The 16,819-nt window shown below is 31.4% G+C and overlaps 4 protein-coding genes across 9 annotated transcripts; 2 read left to right on the top strand and 2 right to left on the bottom strand.

Annotated features, from left to right (window-relative positions):
• The first annotated feature begins 271 nt into the window (after window positions 1–271).
• Window positions 272–6,935, top strand: Trax (Translin associated factor X). The gene is made up of 3 exons (XM_076308312.1): window positions 272–395; window positions 620–1,448; window positions 6,802–6,935. Exons 1-3 carry the CDS (start codon window positions 380–382, stop codon window positions 6,815–6,817), a joined length of 861 nt encoding a protein of 286 aa, XP_076164427.1. The 5' UTR covers window positions 272–379; the 3' UTR covers window positions 6,818–6,935.
• Window positions 1,664–3,887, bottom strand: LOC143145185 (uncharacterized). 3 transcript variants are annotated; one of them, XM_076308311.1, is made up of 7 exons: window positions 3,588–3,887; window positions 3,224–3,298; window positions 2,927–3,112; window positions 2,629–2,858; window positions 2,449–2,549; window positions 2,255–2,363; window positions 1,664–2,176 (listed from the first exon to the last, which is right to left on the bottom strand). In XM_076308311.1, the coding sequence occupies exons 1-7, from the start codon at window positions 3,684–3,686 to the stop codon at window positions 1,831–1,833; spliced, it is 1,146 nt and encodes a 381-aa protein (XP_076164426.1). In that variant the 5' UTR covers window positions 3,687–3,887; the 3' UTR covers window positions 1,664–1,830. The 3 variants fall into 3 exon arrangements, with proteins under 3 accessions (XP_076164426.1, XP_076164424.1, XP_076164425.1); XM_076308309.1 differs by lacking the exon at window positions 3,588–3,887 and having other exon boundaries at window positions 1,664–2,173; window positions 3,224–3,482; XM_076308310.1 differs by lacking the exon at window positions 3,588–3,887 and having other exon boundaries at window positions 2,927–3,106; window positions 3,224–3,480.
• Window positions 6,071–13,363, bottom strand: LOC143145178 (WD repeat-containing protein 20). 3 transcript variants are annotated; one of them, XM_076308298.1, is made up of 5 exons: window positions 13,299–13,363; window positions 12,011–12,609; window positions 11,204–11,386; window positions 9,210–10,601; window positions 6,071–7,301 (listed from the first exon to the last, which is right to left on the bottom strand). In XM_076308298.1, the coding sequence occupies exons 2-5, from the start codon at window positions 12,278–12,280 to the stop codon at window positions 7,230–7,232; spliced, it is 1,917 nt and encodes a 638-aa protein (XP_076164413.1). In that variant the 5' UTR covers window positions 12,281–12,609; window positions 13,299–13,363; the 3' UTR covers window positions 6,071–7,229. The 3 variants fall into 3 exon arrangements, with proteins under 3 accessions (XP_076164413.1, XP_076164415.1, XP_076164412.1); XM_076308300.1 differs by lacking the exon at window positions 6,071–7,301 and adding an exon at window positions 7,646–7,733 and having other exon boundaries at window positions 13,299–13,362; XM_076308297.1 differs by lacking the exon at window positions 6,071–7,301 and having other exon boundaries at window positions 8,036–10,601; window positions 13,299–13,359.
• On the top strand, window positions 13,054–16,801 carry LOC143145174 (U3 small nucleolar RNA-associated protein 25 homolog). Of its 2 annotated transcripts, XM_076308289.1 has the most exons (4): window positions 13,054–13,239; window positions 13,325–13,639; window positions 14,382–14,472; window positions 14,546–16,801. In XM_076308289.1, the coding sequence occupies exon 4, from the start codon at window positions 14,622–14,624 to the stop codon at window positions 16,689–16,691; it is 2,070 nt and encodes a 689-aa protein (XP_076164404.1). In that variant the 5' UTR covers window positions 13,054–13,239; window positions 13,325–13,639; window positions 14,382–14,472; window positions 14,546–14,621; the 3' UTR covers window positions 16,692–16,801. The 2 variants fall into 2 exon arrangements, with proteins under 2 accessions (XP_076164404.1, XP_076164403.1); XM_076308288.1 differs by having other exon boundaries at window positions 13,325–13,643; window positions 14,382–16,801.
• The last annotated feature ends 18 nt before the right edge of the window (window positions 16,802–16,819 follow it).

The following is a 16,819-nucleotide window of genomic DNA, read 5'->3' as shown; positions in this document are numbered from 1 at the left end:
TGGCGCTACTAACGAATAAAAAGGCGAGGATTGAAAATGCAAGGGTTTCGGAAAATGACTATAGTGGTACATAAAAAACTTTTATAACGCGTAAGATTTCATTTTCCAATTAAATATAATTCCGATAATCATTGTTCTTAAACGAGGAGGTTTCTCTAAAACCACTGATATTTTACAAAGTCGATACTTTAGTTCGCGAACCTCGTCGATAACTGCATTATGATAGCTGCGACATCTCTCAGAAAAAGTAACAAATAATTCTCAAAGAATTATCAGTTAAGAAACATCTACTACAATGTAACAGCATTGTAAACATATACAGTTCTCTAAGCACCGAAATTGGCAACTCATAGTAGTATAACAATAAGAAAGTATCGTGATGTCTCAACCTAAAGGTACGTTAATAAAACTATAAAACATTCTAAAAATACTGGTTTACTTTATTCATAAGTCGCTTGTGTTTTTATTACAATGTATACATTAAACTGTGTGACAATATGGTGAATCAACGCTTACTTCATCTAAATAAACAAGTGTAAAATCGGTAATAAATAAATGTGTCGATCCACGTCGGTTTAAGAAAATTTTAAAATGTTTCACTTTCTTATTTCATGGTTAGACAAAGGAAGCAGAGAAAATCATCGATATCACTATAATAAGAAGATTAACATTGGTGACAAGGGAAGAGAAATCATGAAAAGTACAAATGAGGATAGTTTAGTTGTACAACAATTTCGAGCTTATGCAGCTGAATTGGATGATAAACACGATCGTTTCGAGAGGATTATAAAAAGTTGCAGAGATATCACTATACAGAGTAAAAGAATTATTTCGTTGTTACATTCAATTGACATAGAAACCAAACAAAAAAGTAGCTTATACGATGTAAAAATAAAACTGGAAAACGTGATTCAAACTCTTTTTAAATGCGTTGCATTGGAATTGGAGAACCAGGATCCATATCAGTACATTAAAGTATACCGTTCTGGTTTGGAAGAATATATAGAAGCAATTACATTTTATCAATACTCACATAGCGGTACTATGGAACATTGGACAGAACTTGAAAAGATGCTTACTTATACAATTTTAGAACCACCTGAAAGTAAAACAATACGTATTTTAGTTACACCGTACGTATTTATCTTAGGAATTGGAGACCTGACTGGAGAACTTATGCGTAAATGTATCAATAATTTGACAACAGGGGACATAGGTAGTTGTTACCAAACATGTAACTTTGTCAGAGAGGTGTATAAGGGTTTTCTTAGTTCGACAAATATATCCAATAAAGAAATGATTAGAAAGCTTCATACACTCAAGCAAAGTCTTCATAAAATAGAAAATGTTTGTTATACCATTAAAGTAAGGGGTTCTGAAATACCAAAGCATATACTTGCAGATATAGCTCTGGAAGAATATGCAGAAAGCGACGAAGGATATCAACGGTATTAATTGTTTACAAATATTAATAAGTAATATTAGTACCAGTCATTATAAGTTTAAGCTAGCCTTTCAATTTTTCTATATCTATTTACATTGTTTTCATAAATTTTATTTGTTGAAATAAATTTTAAGTTTGTGGTTTTCTTCTTTACCACATTGAAGTATGATCTATTCTTCAGAATATGTATTAATGTTATTTATGTAACTTCAATATCATAAAAAAGTCTTTTTTTATATTCTTATTTTTATTACATTAATATACAGTATGTTAATTTGAATATGAAAATAGCTATTGAACATTAATATAAACTTTTGAATGTATGATTTAAACTACAAATAATTTTAAAATATTAAAGAATTTTAACATGGAAAATATACATTCCCTTAATCGTCATAGTCGTCAGAATATTCTGCATCACTAAAAGGTTCATATTCAGATTCGTCGACAGATTCGTCGACAGATTCGTCGACAGATTCGTCTACAGATTCCTCTGCAGATAAATCCTCCGTGTTGGATAATGTGTCTGAATGTACTTGGGCAGGAATTTGCTCACGATGCTCCTTACGTCGTTCACTTGTCACATTCTTCACAGTATGTTTGTATTGCACCTTATGTTGAGAATTTTTACGATAGCACAGTGTACCATAAGGGCACTCTTTTCTGTCATCTCGAATATTGTAGTCAAAATCTTCAGGATGACTAAATTCAGCTTTATGTTGTGCATTTCTTCTATAACAAAAATATCTTTGTGTAGATGATCTTAAAACAAACGTATAATAATCTCTGTGTAAAAGAAAAGAAAATTACCTGTAACATTTGTTTCCATATTTGCATTTTTCCCTTCTAGGAGCACTTGTTGCAACATTAGAAGATACATTTAATTCATTTGCTTGCATTGAAACAGGAGACTGAACATCTATTGTAATAGGTTCTTTATTATTCTTCAACTTATAAAATATAAATAAATTAAAATTCTTTTTAGAAATAATTAGTTTTCTCACCTGCAACAACATTGATAGTTCTATTTACATCTGGATGTTTAAGATCTTGTTCCAATGAAGATGACTGGTTTATATTTTGCACTTTATCTTCATTTGCAGAACTATTGTGTAAGAATGCAAAATAATTAATTAATTTGTATACAATGGTCTCATTATTGGATACTAAAATGCAACTAAAACCTTAAATCATGAATTTCCTTAAGATTTTTAACTGTTATATCAGTGGCAGCTGTATCATTTGGTAAATTCTCTTCTTTAACATTAACCCTTTCATTTTTTGCTTCATCTGCATCATTATTCTTGTTCAACATTTCATTCAGTACATCAATAGGAGATCGTAAATTATCCCCTTCTCCTGATTCTGAACAAGACTTTTTATTGGGTATATCACAGTCTACACCTTCTTTAGCCTATAATTTAACTAGTAAAGAACTTTAAGGAATTAAATAATAGCATCATTAAAACATCAGTATTATACTTGTCGTTTTGATGCATGTTCCTGATTGTTTTCCATGGTGTCAGGTATTAGTATAATTTTGAACCAACATTTATATGATGCCAAAGAACAAATGTCTCCTGGTTTTATTGGAACAGTAGTACCGACCTTAAGAAGTTGCCATCGCGAAGAATTAGCAGATTTCATGTAACATGGTGAAACCTGATACTAATAAAATAATTCCTGTAGAAAGCTAATGTACGTTACACTCATTCTATACGAGAACTTTACGATTTTTGTCGTGCGTAATTTGCACGAAAACCGCCAAATTTATCTTACCGGTGTTATTGTCATGTCATCGTTAGACGATAAATTAATTATTACAGCTTGTTTAATAATTCGACCATCGTCGCACTGAAATTAACGTACAAAAAATAAGTTCGCAATTTAGAATATATTCTTAAATTCTGATAACGTGAAATTTCTTCGATTAAATTTAAAGCGTAATACACGAAAAGTAACAAAATATCACGTGACAGTGCGCGTTCGTGAACGCATGCGCGAAGAAAGTTTGACACTCAATAGAAATTTTAAATTAGTTGGCAACCAATAGCAATTTTGAATTACTTACCATGGTTATTTAACATTATATTTCTTAAGTTATTTGTTCGTGTCATTAAGCGCAACGATAATGTTTACTTACACCAGGTACGACACTTCGGCCGATGATATTGTTACCTATCTGTAGGTCTGCTTTTTGTACCAAGTCATTATCTACACAAAGTATTTGTAACTTTTTCATTCTGATTGTCGATAGAATATTCAATAAAACTTTCAGCTATACAGTATAAAAGATCTTTCATATTGTGGATTTGTCACGAAATACAATTTTGTTCTACCAGTAAGAAACGTCACACACGCGTAAAAAAAAAGAAAGACGAGCCAAATTTAATCATAGTCGGCTAAGTATACAGTATGATTAAAAATTTGTACACCAATGTACATATCTCTTGTAAAAGATACATACAAAACTTATGTTTAAACTTACGTAAAATTCATCCAAAAATAGTTTTACAATTTTGGGTAATTACGTGATAAAGAAAGATACACGGGGGCGCTAACAATGAAAATTTTTTCATTTACAATTACAAAGAATGTACACCTTTATAAACAAATGAAGTGAAATGCAAAGAGAAATAGAAATTTGATGCGATGTTGTAAAGCTCTGTGTGAAAATGTTTCATAAAAAAGTCGCCAAGTAGGAAATGATCGATTAGTTTTATGCTTATCTGCATAGGTGTAATCAGCCAGACTAGTCTGCCAATTCACAACTTAATTATCAAAATATCTTCTCGAATCGTTGTATTTATCCTTAGTATTAGACGGAACGTGGCTGTAAACGATCGTCAAGTGAATAACTCTAGGTTACGATTAAAATCATCGTTTCAATTTTAAACATATTCACATTTCGATAGAAAGAAATCTTGTTCGCTTTACAGAATGAAAAATACATTCGTGTAATAATAAACGTTTATAAAAATTGCAGCTTTACCTATTGGAACATGATCAAAGAAGTACAGTACAAACTGAAATAGTAAAATAATTAATAATTCCGCCATTTGGCACTGTATAGTTTGATCAGTGCTAGTCATGAAATAAAATGTAACATTTATTACAGATCCGTCGTTTGGCTTACAATGTAGGAACATTATAAATCTCGGATTCAATGAATGAAATATAGTTTGGTATTTACCAGGCCAACTTCAAGTTATCAATGCATTAATAACCGCGTACCCATGTAAAATATGTTCAACCAACGAATACAGCTTGAAGATTCACCATTCGTCTTAGCATACGAGAATCGCAATTCACGACATAGCGTAATTTTCATTTTCATCACTTATAACTAGGTAATTAGTCAATGTCAGCATACACACGTATCACAGCATACCTCAGAGAGCTTGCCAGGGAAAAGGGCAATATTACGCATCTACTGTCTGTCAAAATCTAGAATGTTTGTATGTAAAATAACTTCTTCAATAAGAACTACACAACTAAAAGTTGTAGTAAATCCTTACTTCAAATGTCTCCGTACAGTCGGCTCGGCAATTATCACAAAAGTGACAGTGCTAGTATTTTTAAAAAATCTAAGATTTATTGTTTAAACCATAAAAAAACGGAGCTATCATTATTTTTCTTACGTACCGTATTAAAACAGAATTTCTTCTGCTTGCTATTTTCCTGACATAAAATAACAGAATATTTAACACATGCATAACATTCAAGAATACATCTTGTAATTTATTTAGTTGAAACAAAAGGTACGATCGTACGCGAAAATAACTTCGTACGTTTATACCTTCGAATTTTCCTCTGAAAAAAACATTCAAAAAAGTATATTTTTACTGTGATCAGTGGTTCCTAATGGTGGATATATAAACTGTATCAATGACATGAAAACATTTTTGAACATGTTGGCAATTCATACCATGACAGATATTACTGTCTAGGAAACACTGATTTACAATTTTATAAATCATATAGTTAACTAATTACCGTTTTGTATTAACAACAAATAAACTCACTTTATTAAGTTTCCACCATTTGTTTGCATTTCGCTACAAAATCACTAATATTTTTAAGAAATGCCCATGACAAAGAGTGAAAAAGTGTCATTATTTTCAAACTTCTCAAAAATTACAACAATGCAAATTGTTTTTACATTTTGATGTTAATATTTTAACGTATGTATACATATATATTTTTATTTATTTGTACAAATTAATAAATAGTATCGCCGTGTGGAATATTCCATTTGGAACACTGTTTATCATCAGAATAATCAATACCTATTTGTTTATATATTCATAGTTATTTATTTCATTGTGGTAGACATTTGTATCTGAGAACTGTATAAAAATCTGAAGATCACAATACAGATAAAGTTTTCACTTTTAAATATTTGTACTTAAATAATATAAGAGTTCAAACTATCTGTTTTATTCGTTGCAAAGATTATTCATTATTATTTTCTAATAATACATAGAAAAAAATATTCATTAACAGTTATATTTTACTCTTGCAAACAGAATTAAAGGATACAATGTTTACTTTATATCTGTACAGAGTTATATTTTAATCAAGAAGAATTAAAAAGCAACAATTGGATTATAACACACCTTATACTTTTTGTATAAAATTTAAATTGATCGTTTACTTCTAAAGTATGTAATAACATTTTGTAGCTCTCAGATATAAAGTCGCTTTTTGTATAAAGTCCTCAACTGATTATACATCAATGATGCACTATAGATTACATCCACATTATAGATTTCCAATAAAGCGAACAAGTTTCTTAGAAAAACATTCGTGTAACTATATTATAGAACAAATAAAAATTTCCTTCGTTATGTTTAACTTACGATCTTATTAAGGCAATTTAGTTAGTGATGCTCGGACTATGTTCTTGAATTATATAAGTAGGAAATGAAGCATACAGAAGGAACATTGTAACAAATGCTTTCACTAAATATCTCAAATATTACTTAGAATTAACAACATAGAAAAATAATACTTGCTATAATTAAACTTTGAAAATGAAATAATTAACGTGGATTTTGTTTTACAAATCATTTAGTCAGCTTTCTTCGTGCATACTATTATTGAAAATGAAGCAAATGGTCAGTAGTAACGAGTATGCAAATTAAAATACTGCTTAAAATATTTCATATTTACATATGGCTCTGACTGATTACAATAGTTGCATTCCTCGTTAATCTATATCGCTAAAAGCAAATTATTTAAAATTATACCTCTAAACAATCGTAAATATTAAATAATAATAATACAAAAGTTCTTGATAATATATATAAGCATTTAGCGTTAACACCATTCGATTCAAATTTTTTACTTAACAGGACCTTATTGGAATGATACAGTATACAGTATATACGATCAAACATACATATGTATACATATATACATGTATACACAATTTACTTATTACTTTTGCTGGATTTACTTACAAAATAAGTGTAAGACTATGAAATTTAAATGCTTCCCATGCATAAATGAAAAAAGAATGGAAAGCAAGAACAAATGTATGCACCAGGATTAACTTACCAAATAAAAATGAGTCTTTTAAGCATTAAGCTGTTAGATGCCTTTACGATAATTATTTGATTATCCATCTTTAAACAGTACTGGAATAACTTTCACTTGGCCATACATAATACAAGTGACGATAATGCGTATATGGAAACTGCATTTCCGAGGACTGCAGTACACGCAACGACGGGACGTATTCTTCTTCGTGCTTTGAAGGTGTGCCGATATCTGGTTCTGGCTATACTATGGTACCTCCGCCTTCCGCGGGACTAACAACATGTAGAGCATTTCCAACCTGTCCTACTCCTGGCTGCAATTAAAAGATGCACGAAAATTCACTACCAAAAGTAGTTTTGTTCATCTGTACAAACATTCTGCAAATAGTTGAAAGCGCGTTAAAAATAAGTTTAATTTCTAAGGATGCATTGAAGAAAACAATGCAACAATAGCATAGAAGTATTATCGGTACATGAATCAAAAATGCCTTAGTAAGGCATATACTACCAGATCGAGCATACATAAACATACTGTACTACTCAATCTAATGAAGCAGTAAACAAGTCAAAGAAACAATATGTTGTACGTACCATGCGATAACTCTGGGAAGTCTCATCCATGATTCTCTTGCATCAGCCAAAGCATGGTACAGAACATTAATCTTTCCAATCAAAGTAAAAAATTAATGCTCCACTGGCATAAGAAACAAGCACAAGCATCTTCCAATAAAATTATAAGACTGTCACTATAAAAGAAGCAATGCACACTATATGAAAATTATCACAAAAATTTTAACTGGTTAAATCGCTATAACAGATAAGGGAGCATAGGGTATTTTGGTGATAGAAATGCTTTATGCAAAACACCAGGAAACTAAATCTGGTACCTTAAGTTTATAAAAATAATTGTTTAATCATGCCAAATATTGCAAATAATAAAACTGCAGTAAATTACAACAAATGTTGTATATATATATATATATTGTATGTACACAAATAATAAAGTTTCATCCGGTATTTCTGCACTGCATTCTGTATAAAACTCAAGCAGGAAGCAAGCAGCAATGTTTCATTCAAATTTTTGCTTTATTGTACAACAAGGCAATTCATTGTTTTCAACAAAGGATTAAATGTCACATTATTATAGTCTGGGACAATAGTTTGACTAAACAATTCATTGACTTTCTATCATTCGCTAAGCTAAGCTAGTAACACTTTACAGGAAAGAAAGAAGGGTTTAAGGGGCCTGCCCTGTTACAAAATCTTATGGGGCGCAAACAATGTTACTCTCAATGATGCAAACCAAACATAAATATATTCTATTTATAATTATACTAATGTACTTCTTCAATATTCGTATTGAATATATTTTGACCAGATGATCATTAGGCACAGATATAAATGGAGGCTCATACTATGAATGAATGGGTGTCTTCGTTTTTAACTATTTATTATTTTTCCAAATTTATTTGTATATATATTACTTCAGACGAAGCAAAATTTTACCGAATTTAACTAAACAAAATTTGATTCTTTGTAAATTTTTGTTTAATAATTAAAATTGAATGCGTGCACCTAAGAAAAATATTCAAAATTTTGTAAACATAAAATATGAATCAATATTACAAAGTTGTTCATTCATAGTATCATCCATCCGTACATTTCTGTAATTGATACACAATACAGACTAAAGAATAATGCCAAAAGATTTTTAATGCTTTCCAATGGCACCATTCGTAATATATACTGCTTTGGATAAAATGTAAACTAGGATTTAATTTGTAAATATGAGAAAAATACATTTATTCTCAAATAAAAATCTTTCAAAATCAATATGTGTATATAACACATGCGATGCCACAAGAACAGTATTTATTACAATACCAAAGTCAAAAAACAACAAAACTACCCCTTCGTGTCCTATATGTCTAAAAGAGCATTTGCCACCTATTACAATTCAACAATGATAATAGGAAAATCGTCCAAAGCATTATCATATCGTCTATTTCTTTCATTCAATAATGATAATGATTTTAAATTCTATCTCTATTTATATACAAATTGGAATTCATCTCTAAAAAAACCCTACTTCACAAAATTGCAATAACAGCTGAAGATGGGTTACATCATAGATCGTTAGATCGCAAGGAATTAATATTGGTGTAAGGATTGCTATGATGGTGTGGCCTGTGCAGAGTGCTGCTGATGGTGGGGGGACCTACCATGTGACCAGGCCTTGCCCATGTGTAGACGTATCCATCTTGACACGCTGTTACGAAGCAATCTTCCCTAAACACTAATTCAGTCAATCTCTCATGCGCCAACTTCTTACACACCAGCGGTTCTAACACTGGGCACTCATCGAACCTAGGGCACCAGGCAGTTCCTATCAATCTCATAGGATCGTCCATCACGGAACTAGCCTTTTTATTTGCACCTACTAAACTTCCACTGACACTGTTCATATTACTACTTGTATTTGAGTTAGTGGTAGTTTTATCACTACCACTGTTTTGCATTATTGTGCTATTGGATGCACCACTACCTCTCATAGTGAGGCTAAAGTTCCTTTTATGATTATCACCTTTACGTTCACCAAAACCAAGACCTGCTAACCTTTGAGTCAACGAATTTACAGTTGACACTGCTGTATTTGTACTCGTACTATTATTACTACTTTCATTATTACCACTCGCGTTTTCCTTGTAATTAACATTATTCAAATTATTGTGTTTAGAATTGTTCAAGTGATGATTCGTCGTTGAGCCATTTCCACTGTTGACTGTTCCCGATGTAGAGAGAGTACCAGAACCTGCTGCAGATGGCCTCTGCTTCGCACACATTGGTTGCCTCAACACATCTTCTGTGATATCCCACAAGCACAATTGAGTATCTTGTGACACACTACCTAGCCTGTAGCAAGTACCACCTGACACTCTTAATTCCGAGCCACAAGAGTTTCTATTTGAGTGAACCCCTTGCGAAGTCGTGGACAGACGATTAGACTTCTCGTGGAAGTGATTCTGATTAGTATGTGGTAATGTTTCATCATCTGAACCACTGAAGTCAGGATCATGATCTCCATACGATGTAGTGTAAGGATCAAAGGCCACTACGCTTACCCAACTGTGATGACCCTGACCCCGAGCTACCACTCTTTTTTCATGAAAACTCCAAATTGTTACCAGATCATCTTCACCGCCCACAACAACATATCTTCCATCTGGTGACCAACATACACATAGAAATCCACCAAAGTAACTTCTAGCTGACCCCACTAATTCCATTGTATTATATTGAAATACTCGTAGGAACCCATCTTGGGAAACTACAGCTAAGTTTGAGCCACATGGGCTGAAGGCAAATTCATTTATACAACATCCTTCTGCACCTATTACCCATCGATACAAAGGGTTCCTTGTAGACTTTGTCTTGCAAGTATATATGGCATAACCATCTCCTGATTTAAAGGACTGATAATGGGGAGCTGTTGTACCACATAAGAGTTCTTCATTATATAAATATAGTTGCCCAGAGCTATGTGATACCAAGAAGAGGTTGTTCGATCCAGGAACCCATTTTATACATGTCACTTTGCTTTTATCTATCAATCTCTGAAACAGTAAAAAATATTTTCACATTGTCATATTTCTCATAACTTGTGTATCATAAAAAGTATAGATACAAAAAGTAGTTTTAATCTAAAAATTTTTGAACTAATCTATGATGTAATAAATAGTAGTAATCAATGCAAGAAGATAACACAAAGTTATATAATGTCATCTATTAAGTTTAATTATTTAATTGTCGATCATTTCATTGCATTAAATGGTATCAACTAAAACAGAATATCACAATCAATAGTACTAAATATTAAATATATAGCATAGAAGATGCATTGAACATTATTATGAACCACTGAACTATTATTAATTTTCTCGTTTATCATGTTTCAACAAGATAACACATTCATATCAACAGAGATTGGATAAGTGCTGACAGCTTTTGTACACATTACTGGAAAATATCTCTGTATAGTGGTAATAACAACACAGAAAGTATCATACAAGCTATCAGCTTATCTTCAATAAAGATATTCCCACAATTTGGGGATTGTACCAGTAGTATTTTACAATCTCCTCACACATTGAAAGAATCTAGTCTATAATATATAATATACTTCAACTTACTACTTTTAACAAAATATGTTACTTACATCTTCATTATATAATTTGCTGAGTTCTTTTTTAATTGGATCTATCAACTGAATTTGTCCTGTTGAGAAACCCACTAATAATGGTGCACTGTCTGCAGTTGCTGTTGTTTGATTAAAATTGTGGCAAGTTGGATTAGTTCCTTTATATAACTTTTTATCCAATGGTTTATTTAAGTCCACAGCCTGAAATAGTTTAATTTAATATTAATTCACTATGAACATTAATACAAAATAAAAAAACTAAAATATTAAAAAAATGATAACTAAAATAATATTTTGTAATATTCTACATATTCTTCCAAAGTAAGTAATTTCTCAATAACTGTTTAATTATCTTTATTACGTAGAAAACTTTAACAGAAATAGTGTTTAAAGATTAACTACAAAAATATACTAAGTATTTGCATAAAATTTATACGTAATATTACATCCAAATTTCTTAAATATAATATTTTTTTTGTTGTTAATCGAAATATGAAAAGTATTTTCAAAAACTTAAACAAAGTTCTAACCATTGATGAGACAATATATTTTATATATTAAATGAAGTCAAAGAAACCATCAGTACACTATGTCATGGGAATAAAGGACTCATTCAATATTGAGGGAAATATCTAACTAGTGATAAGTTTAGGGAATGAAATTCTACGTGCACTAATCTACAAAGAGGATTCTATTAGGTGTGGTGATGTCTGCAAAGATGGAGTCTCGGTATGCGTTTTCGAGGTTAGGTTTGAATGAATCCACGCTTGATTAAACACAGACACATTAGACTAATACATTATACATAAGAAAAATTCATCTTACCTTTTTAACGCCTCGATAAACGTAAACATAAAGTTCCTTTCCAAAATTGAAACACATTCGGTCGCCGAGACCTTGTGTACCCGTAGGATCTGCTGGGTCCGGTAAAGTTACGAAAGACACCCTAACGGATGCACTTCCTTGACTGTTCGTATAGCCGACCCTGTTTGGCCTCGAATACTCCGACAAAGTCATTAGCTTGTATGTCCCTTCCCGCGTGACAAACTGTGTTTTCAAGTCCTCCTTCCCTCCTCCATCCAGCTGCACAGCCATCTTACCACCAGCGGTGCGACGGAGGAGCTCATCAGACACGAAAAAAACCTTCGTTGACTTCTGTCCTCCTGCACGTCCGTTGACAGCCGCTTGCCCAAAAGCTTTATGAAGCTGTCAGTTGTTGACTTGGCACTTTCTCGTTTTTGAAAAACTACCAAATAATCACAGCTACCGGTTCTATACGCGACCACTGCTAAGGGCGCTTCAAGTCCTATATCGAAACTGCCCGTACATTTACGATCCGCAGCTCACGCTCTCAACCTCGTATAGAAAAACTTCGTCCCCACTGTACTTTTGACATTTCTCCTACTACGTGGCCCGTATAATAACTTTAAAATAAAATATTATGTCCTAAGAAGGAATTATTTGATAATGATATTTAAAATATCCGCTATCGTGTATATTGTACTACTCAAAACAATCAGTGAATCGCAGGAAAATATATTTTGTAAATTATACTAAAGATATATCGACAATACATGTATATGTATCTTTCTAATTTTTCAAAATTCTTTTTTATTAATAATTGAATAATGAAATCATGTAAACGATTTACAAATTGGTAATATAATTTAATATATAATATGACTAGTTAAATTGTCTTATCATCATAATGTGTAAGCAATTGTTATGTGTATGTACATATGAATTGTACTGTTGAGTTTTACAATTTACTTTAAAGTATAACGATAAAGTGGCATGCGATTAGAAAATATACGGCACTGTCGGCGGCGTGTTATTACTGCGCGCGCAACATCGCCTGTTCGCCTGAACTCGTTGGCTCGGAAGGCCTGTCAGGAACCGGATATTTTGTAAACAACCGAGCAAAGGGTTAATTAATTTTGCCCACTTTTTTCTACTTCCTGCCTTTCCCTTCCGTTCACGTTATCAAGAACACTTGTTAGTGCAGTTGTCACTGATTACTTTAAGCTGTAGACGGATCACGTCATAACTAGCCGGTAATAAAAAATTATTTATTGATACGGTATGATAAGCACATGTCTTTCTATTAACGTACGTTCAAATGTTCGAAATTCTTTGCAGTTTCTTCCTGTTTTATGACGTTACACGCAAATTTTTGGAATTTTGATCTGGAAAATTGTGGATAAGAAAACCAGCAATTAGAAAGATCGATTCACTGTATTTATCCATTAAAATCATTGGTCACGTGATCTTCATATTACGGGGACCTCGATTTACAGATTTCTTCCGGTTTTCCCAATTGCAATTAAATTTCCGTGACGCAATTGTAAATGGAGATTCAAATATTCGTATTGCTCGATGTATTTGTAAATATCTAACAATGTGAATACCAACCTGATGAAGAGAGTTTCGAAATAACGAGAAAAATGACACGTAGTACGTAAGTATTATATATTACAATTAATATAAACTGAAATATATTAACTATATTATTAAATATATTCATTAATTAATAATACGGATCTGAATACGAAAGTTATTTAACGTTATTAAAATGTTGCACTATATCAATGATGTTGCAATAATTGTTAAATATTGTAAGATATTTAACTTTTTCTATTGAAAATTTAATATTTATAAATGGTCTGTGTGTATTTCTCATATATAAATTGCAATCAGTACATTATATATTTATGTCTAATATAGAGAAAATACTCTTTTATTTTAGTACACTCTTTACCTTATTATAATATTTTATGATACACTTAATTCAATTACAAATTGCAATTTAACATATTTATGCGTATGAAGTTTGAATAACTCGTACCAGGTATGTACGCATTTTAAATTCAGCGCTCATAACCTATTTAGCGTGAACATACTGAACTTACAAAACATGTATGCATACAATCTTCATAGAAAAGCTAACCTAATTTGACGTAAACTAAAGTTCTTTGTATACCTTTCTAAAATATTTATAGTGTACATATATAATTTGTTATATTATAAATAATATATACATAAGATATGTGTATTTTTAATAATTGCATTTTTTGTTTGTTAAATTTGTGTTACTAAGTTATTTTAAATAAGTGATGACAGAAGACACGTGGGTTAGTTTTATTTCATAATTTGAAGGAAATTGTTATAAATATGTTTTTTTAATTGATATACGAAGATTATCATCATTATGGTACGTGGCAAAAGACCGATTCGAGGTGGGAAAAGAAAATTCGATCGACACGATAGTAGATCAAAACCAAAGAAAGGTAAATTTAATCTAAGAGAGGCCTCTTATATTAAAGAACGTGATGTTAAAAATAAAGAAATTGAAAAACGTAGGAAAATACTCGAGGAAGAGAAATCAGAACAGCAGGAATTAGAAACCTATAGTTCTGACGACGAACAGGTGAATTCCATGCAAGATTTACTATCTACATTTTCAAACACTACTAATTTTCAAGCAGTTGCAATTGAATCTAGTTCAGATAGTGATACTTCGAATAATGGAAATGATGTGGACATTAATGATATTGATGAAAATTTAGCAAATCATTCCGATAATCTGGATAATGAAGCACAGCTGTCAAGTCAAAGTGATAGCGAAGAGATTAAATTAAAGGAAATGGATGAAGAAGATCCTGAAACTGCTCAGGAAGATGCTGGCTATTTAAGAGACCCATTTTCAATTCATCTTCGAGATGATTTAAGTAATAAACTTTACGAAGCAGTTTCTAATGTTCCACAAATTACAGAAATACAGAAAATAACATGGCCTACACTAGGAAATCTTATTTGTCATATTCCAAAACCCTCAGAGGATGTAAATGACACAACAAAAAAATCCAAAATCTCTATTTTAGAAGATAAACAGTTTACGAAATGTGGTACCATTCCTTGTTTGATTGAAAATGTAGATTGGAATAAATTATATATAAAATCTCAAATTCAAGATAATATCACAAGAGCCAATTACTCAAACATAAAGGAAAATATCGATACAAATTCATCACCTTTGACTCCTTTGCAAAGAGAATTATTTTCAGTGATAAATAATTATCAAGATCTATATTATCCTGAAAGAACATTTTCAAATGCTGATCAAATAAGATTTATATATTGTTTACACGTAATTAATCATGTTTTAAAAACCAGAACAAAGGTATTACATCATAATGCAAAAATAACAAAATCAAAATATACAAATATGGCAGAAATTCCAGATGGATACAGAGATCAAGGATTAGTGAGACCAAAAATTTTGATAATAGTTCCCTTTAGACATTCGTGTTTAAAAATTGTCGAATTATTGATATCTATCTTAATCGGAGAAGACAAAGGTGGCTCTGTAATGAATAAGAAGAGGTTTATGGAAGATTTTAGTGGTAATGAATTAATAATGCCAAAGAAAAATCAAAAACCGGAAGATTACGAGCAGACATTTCAAGGAAATATAGATGATACTTTCAAAATAGGAATCTCCATCACAAAAAAAACTTTAAAACTATATTCAGAATTTTATTCCTCCGACATAATAATCACATCCCTCTTGGGTTTGAGAATATTAGTAGGTGCAGAAGGTGAAGCAGACAGAGATTTTGATTTCTTGGCATCGGTAGAGTTATTAATTTTGGATCAAGCTGAATTATTTTTAATGCAAAATTGGGACCACATGATACACATCTTAAACCATTTTCATTTACAACCAAAAGATTCTCACGGAACAGATTTTTCTAGAGTAAGAAGTTGGTGTGTAAACGGATGGACAAAATACTATAGACAGACATTAATATTTTCAAATATTCATGTACCTGAAATTTATGGCATATTTAATAAGAGATGTTACAATTATGCAGGAAAAATTAAGGTAATAAATCCCATTTCTCCTGGATCCATTTGCCACGTGGTCGTACAAGTTCCTCAAGTTTTTCATAGATTCGAGACCGGGAGTCATTCTCAAGCCTTGGAACATAGAATGAACTTCTTTATAACGAAAATACTTCCTCAATACAAGGACAGAATTATGAATCATACATTAATATATATACCATCTTATTTTGACTTTGTGAAGTTACGAAATTATTTAAAAAAAGAAGAATATAATTGTGTACAAATTTGTGAATATTCCAAGGATGCAAAAATAGCAAGAGCAAGAGATATGTTCTTTCACAGCGATGCTCATTTTCTAATATATTCGGAACGGTTTCATTTCTTCCGTAGAATAAAAGTGAAAGGTATAAGGCATATTATATTTTATGCGCCACCCACCTTTCCCCAATTTTATAGCGAAATGTGTAATTTAATGCACGAAACTAATCAGAATCCACGAGCAGGTTCTGAAAGTAACATGACGGTGACTGTTTTATATTGTAAATACGATGTAATGCAACTGTCAGCAATTGTAGGTATCGAAAGAGCGAACAAAATGCTTGGGTCAGAAAAGTCGATCCATATGCTGATGACTGGCGACGATCAAAGAAGGATTTAGGATTTAGGAGTAATACGCTTTGTACAATTATGTGAATACTTAGTATCGAATTTTTGTTAAAATTGTGAAATACGCAAAGAGTGTTGAATAATAATTTATATTATTAATAACAAGAAGTATTTTCATAC

This window comes from Ptiloglossa arizonensis, chromosome 4 (genome assembly GCF_051014685.1).
Source record: "Ptiloglossa arizonensis isolate GNS036 chromosome 4, iyPtiAriz1_principal, whole genome shotgun sequence".
Taxonomy (NCBI): Eukaryota; Metazoa; Arthropoda; class Insecta; order Hymenoptera; family Colletidae; genus Ptiloglossa; species Ptiloglossa arizonensis.
This window is presented reverse-complemented; position numbering and strand designations above follow the sequence as displayed.

Bases quoted from the DNA above. Each gene is read 5' to 3' on its own strand.
- LOC143145185 (XM_076308311.1), bottom strand. From the start codon at position 3,686: ATGAAAAAGTTACAAATACTTTGTGTAGATAATGACTTGGTACAAAAA. The intron at 3,299-3,587 runs GTAAGTAAACAT...CGTTAATTTCAG, and splicing joins GCCGAAGTGTCGTACCTGGT to TGCGACGATGGTCGAATTAT. The intron at 2,177-2,254 runs GTAATTTTCTTT...TTTTTGTTATAG, and splicing joins TATGGAAACAAATGTTACAG to AAGAAATGCACAACATAAAG.
- LOC143145178 (XM_076308297.1), bottom strand. From the start codon at position 12,280: ATGGCTGTGCAGCTGGATGGAGGAGGGAAGGAGGACTTGAAAACACAG. The intron at 11,387-12,010 runs GTAAGATGAATT...AAACTATTTCAG, and splicing joins TTTATCGAGGCGTTAAAAAG to GCTGTGGACTTAAATAAACC. The intron at 10,602-11,203 runs GTAAGTAACATA...TTACTGTTTCAG, and splicing joins GCAAATTATATAATGAAGAT to AGATTGATAGATAAAAGCAA.
- LOC143145174 (XM_076308288.1), top strand. From the start codon at position 14,394: ATGGTACGTGGCAAAAGACCGATTCGAGGTGGGAAAAGAAAATTCGAT.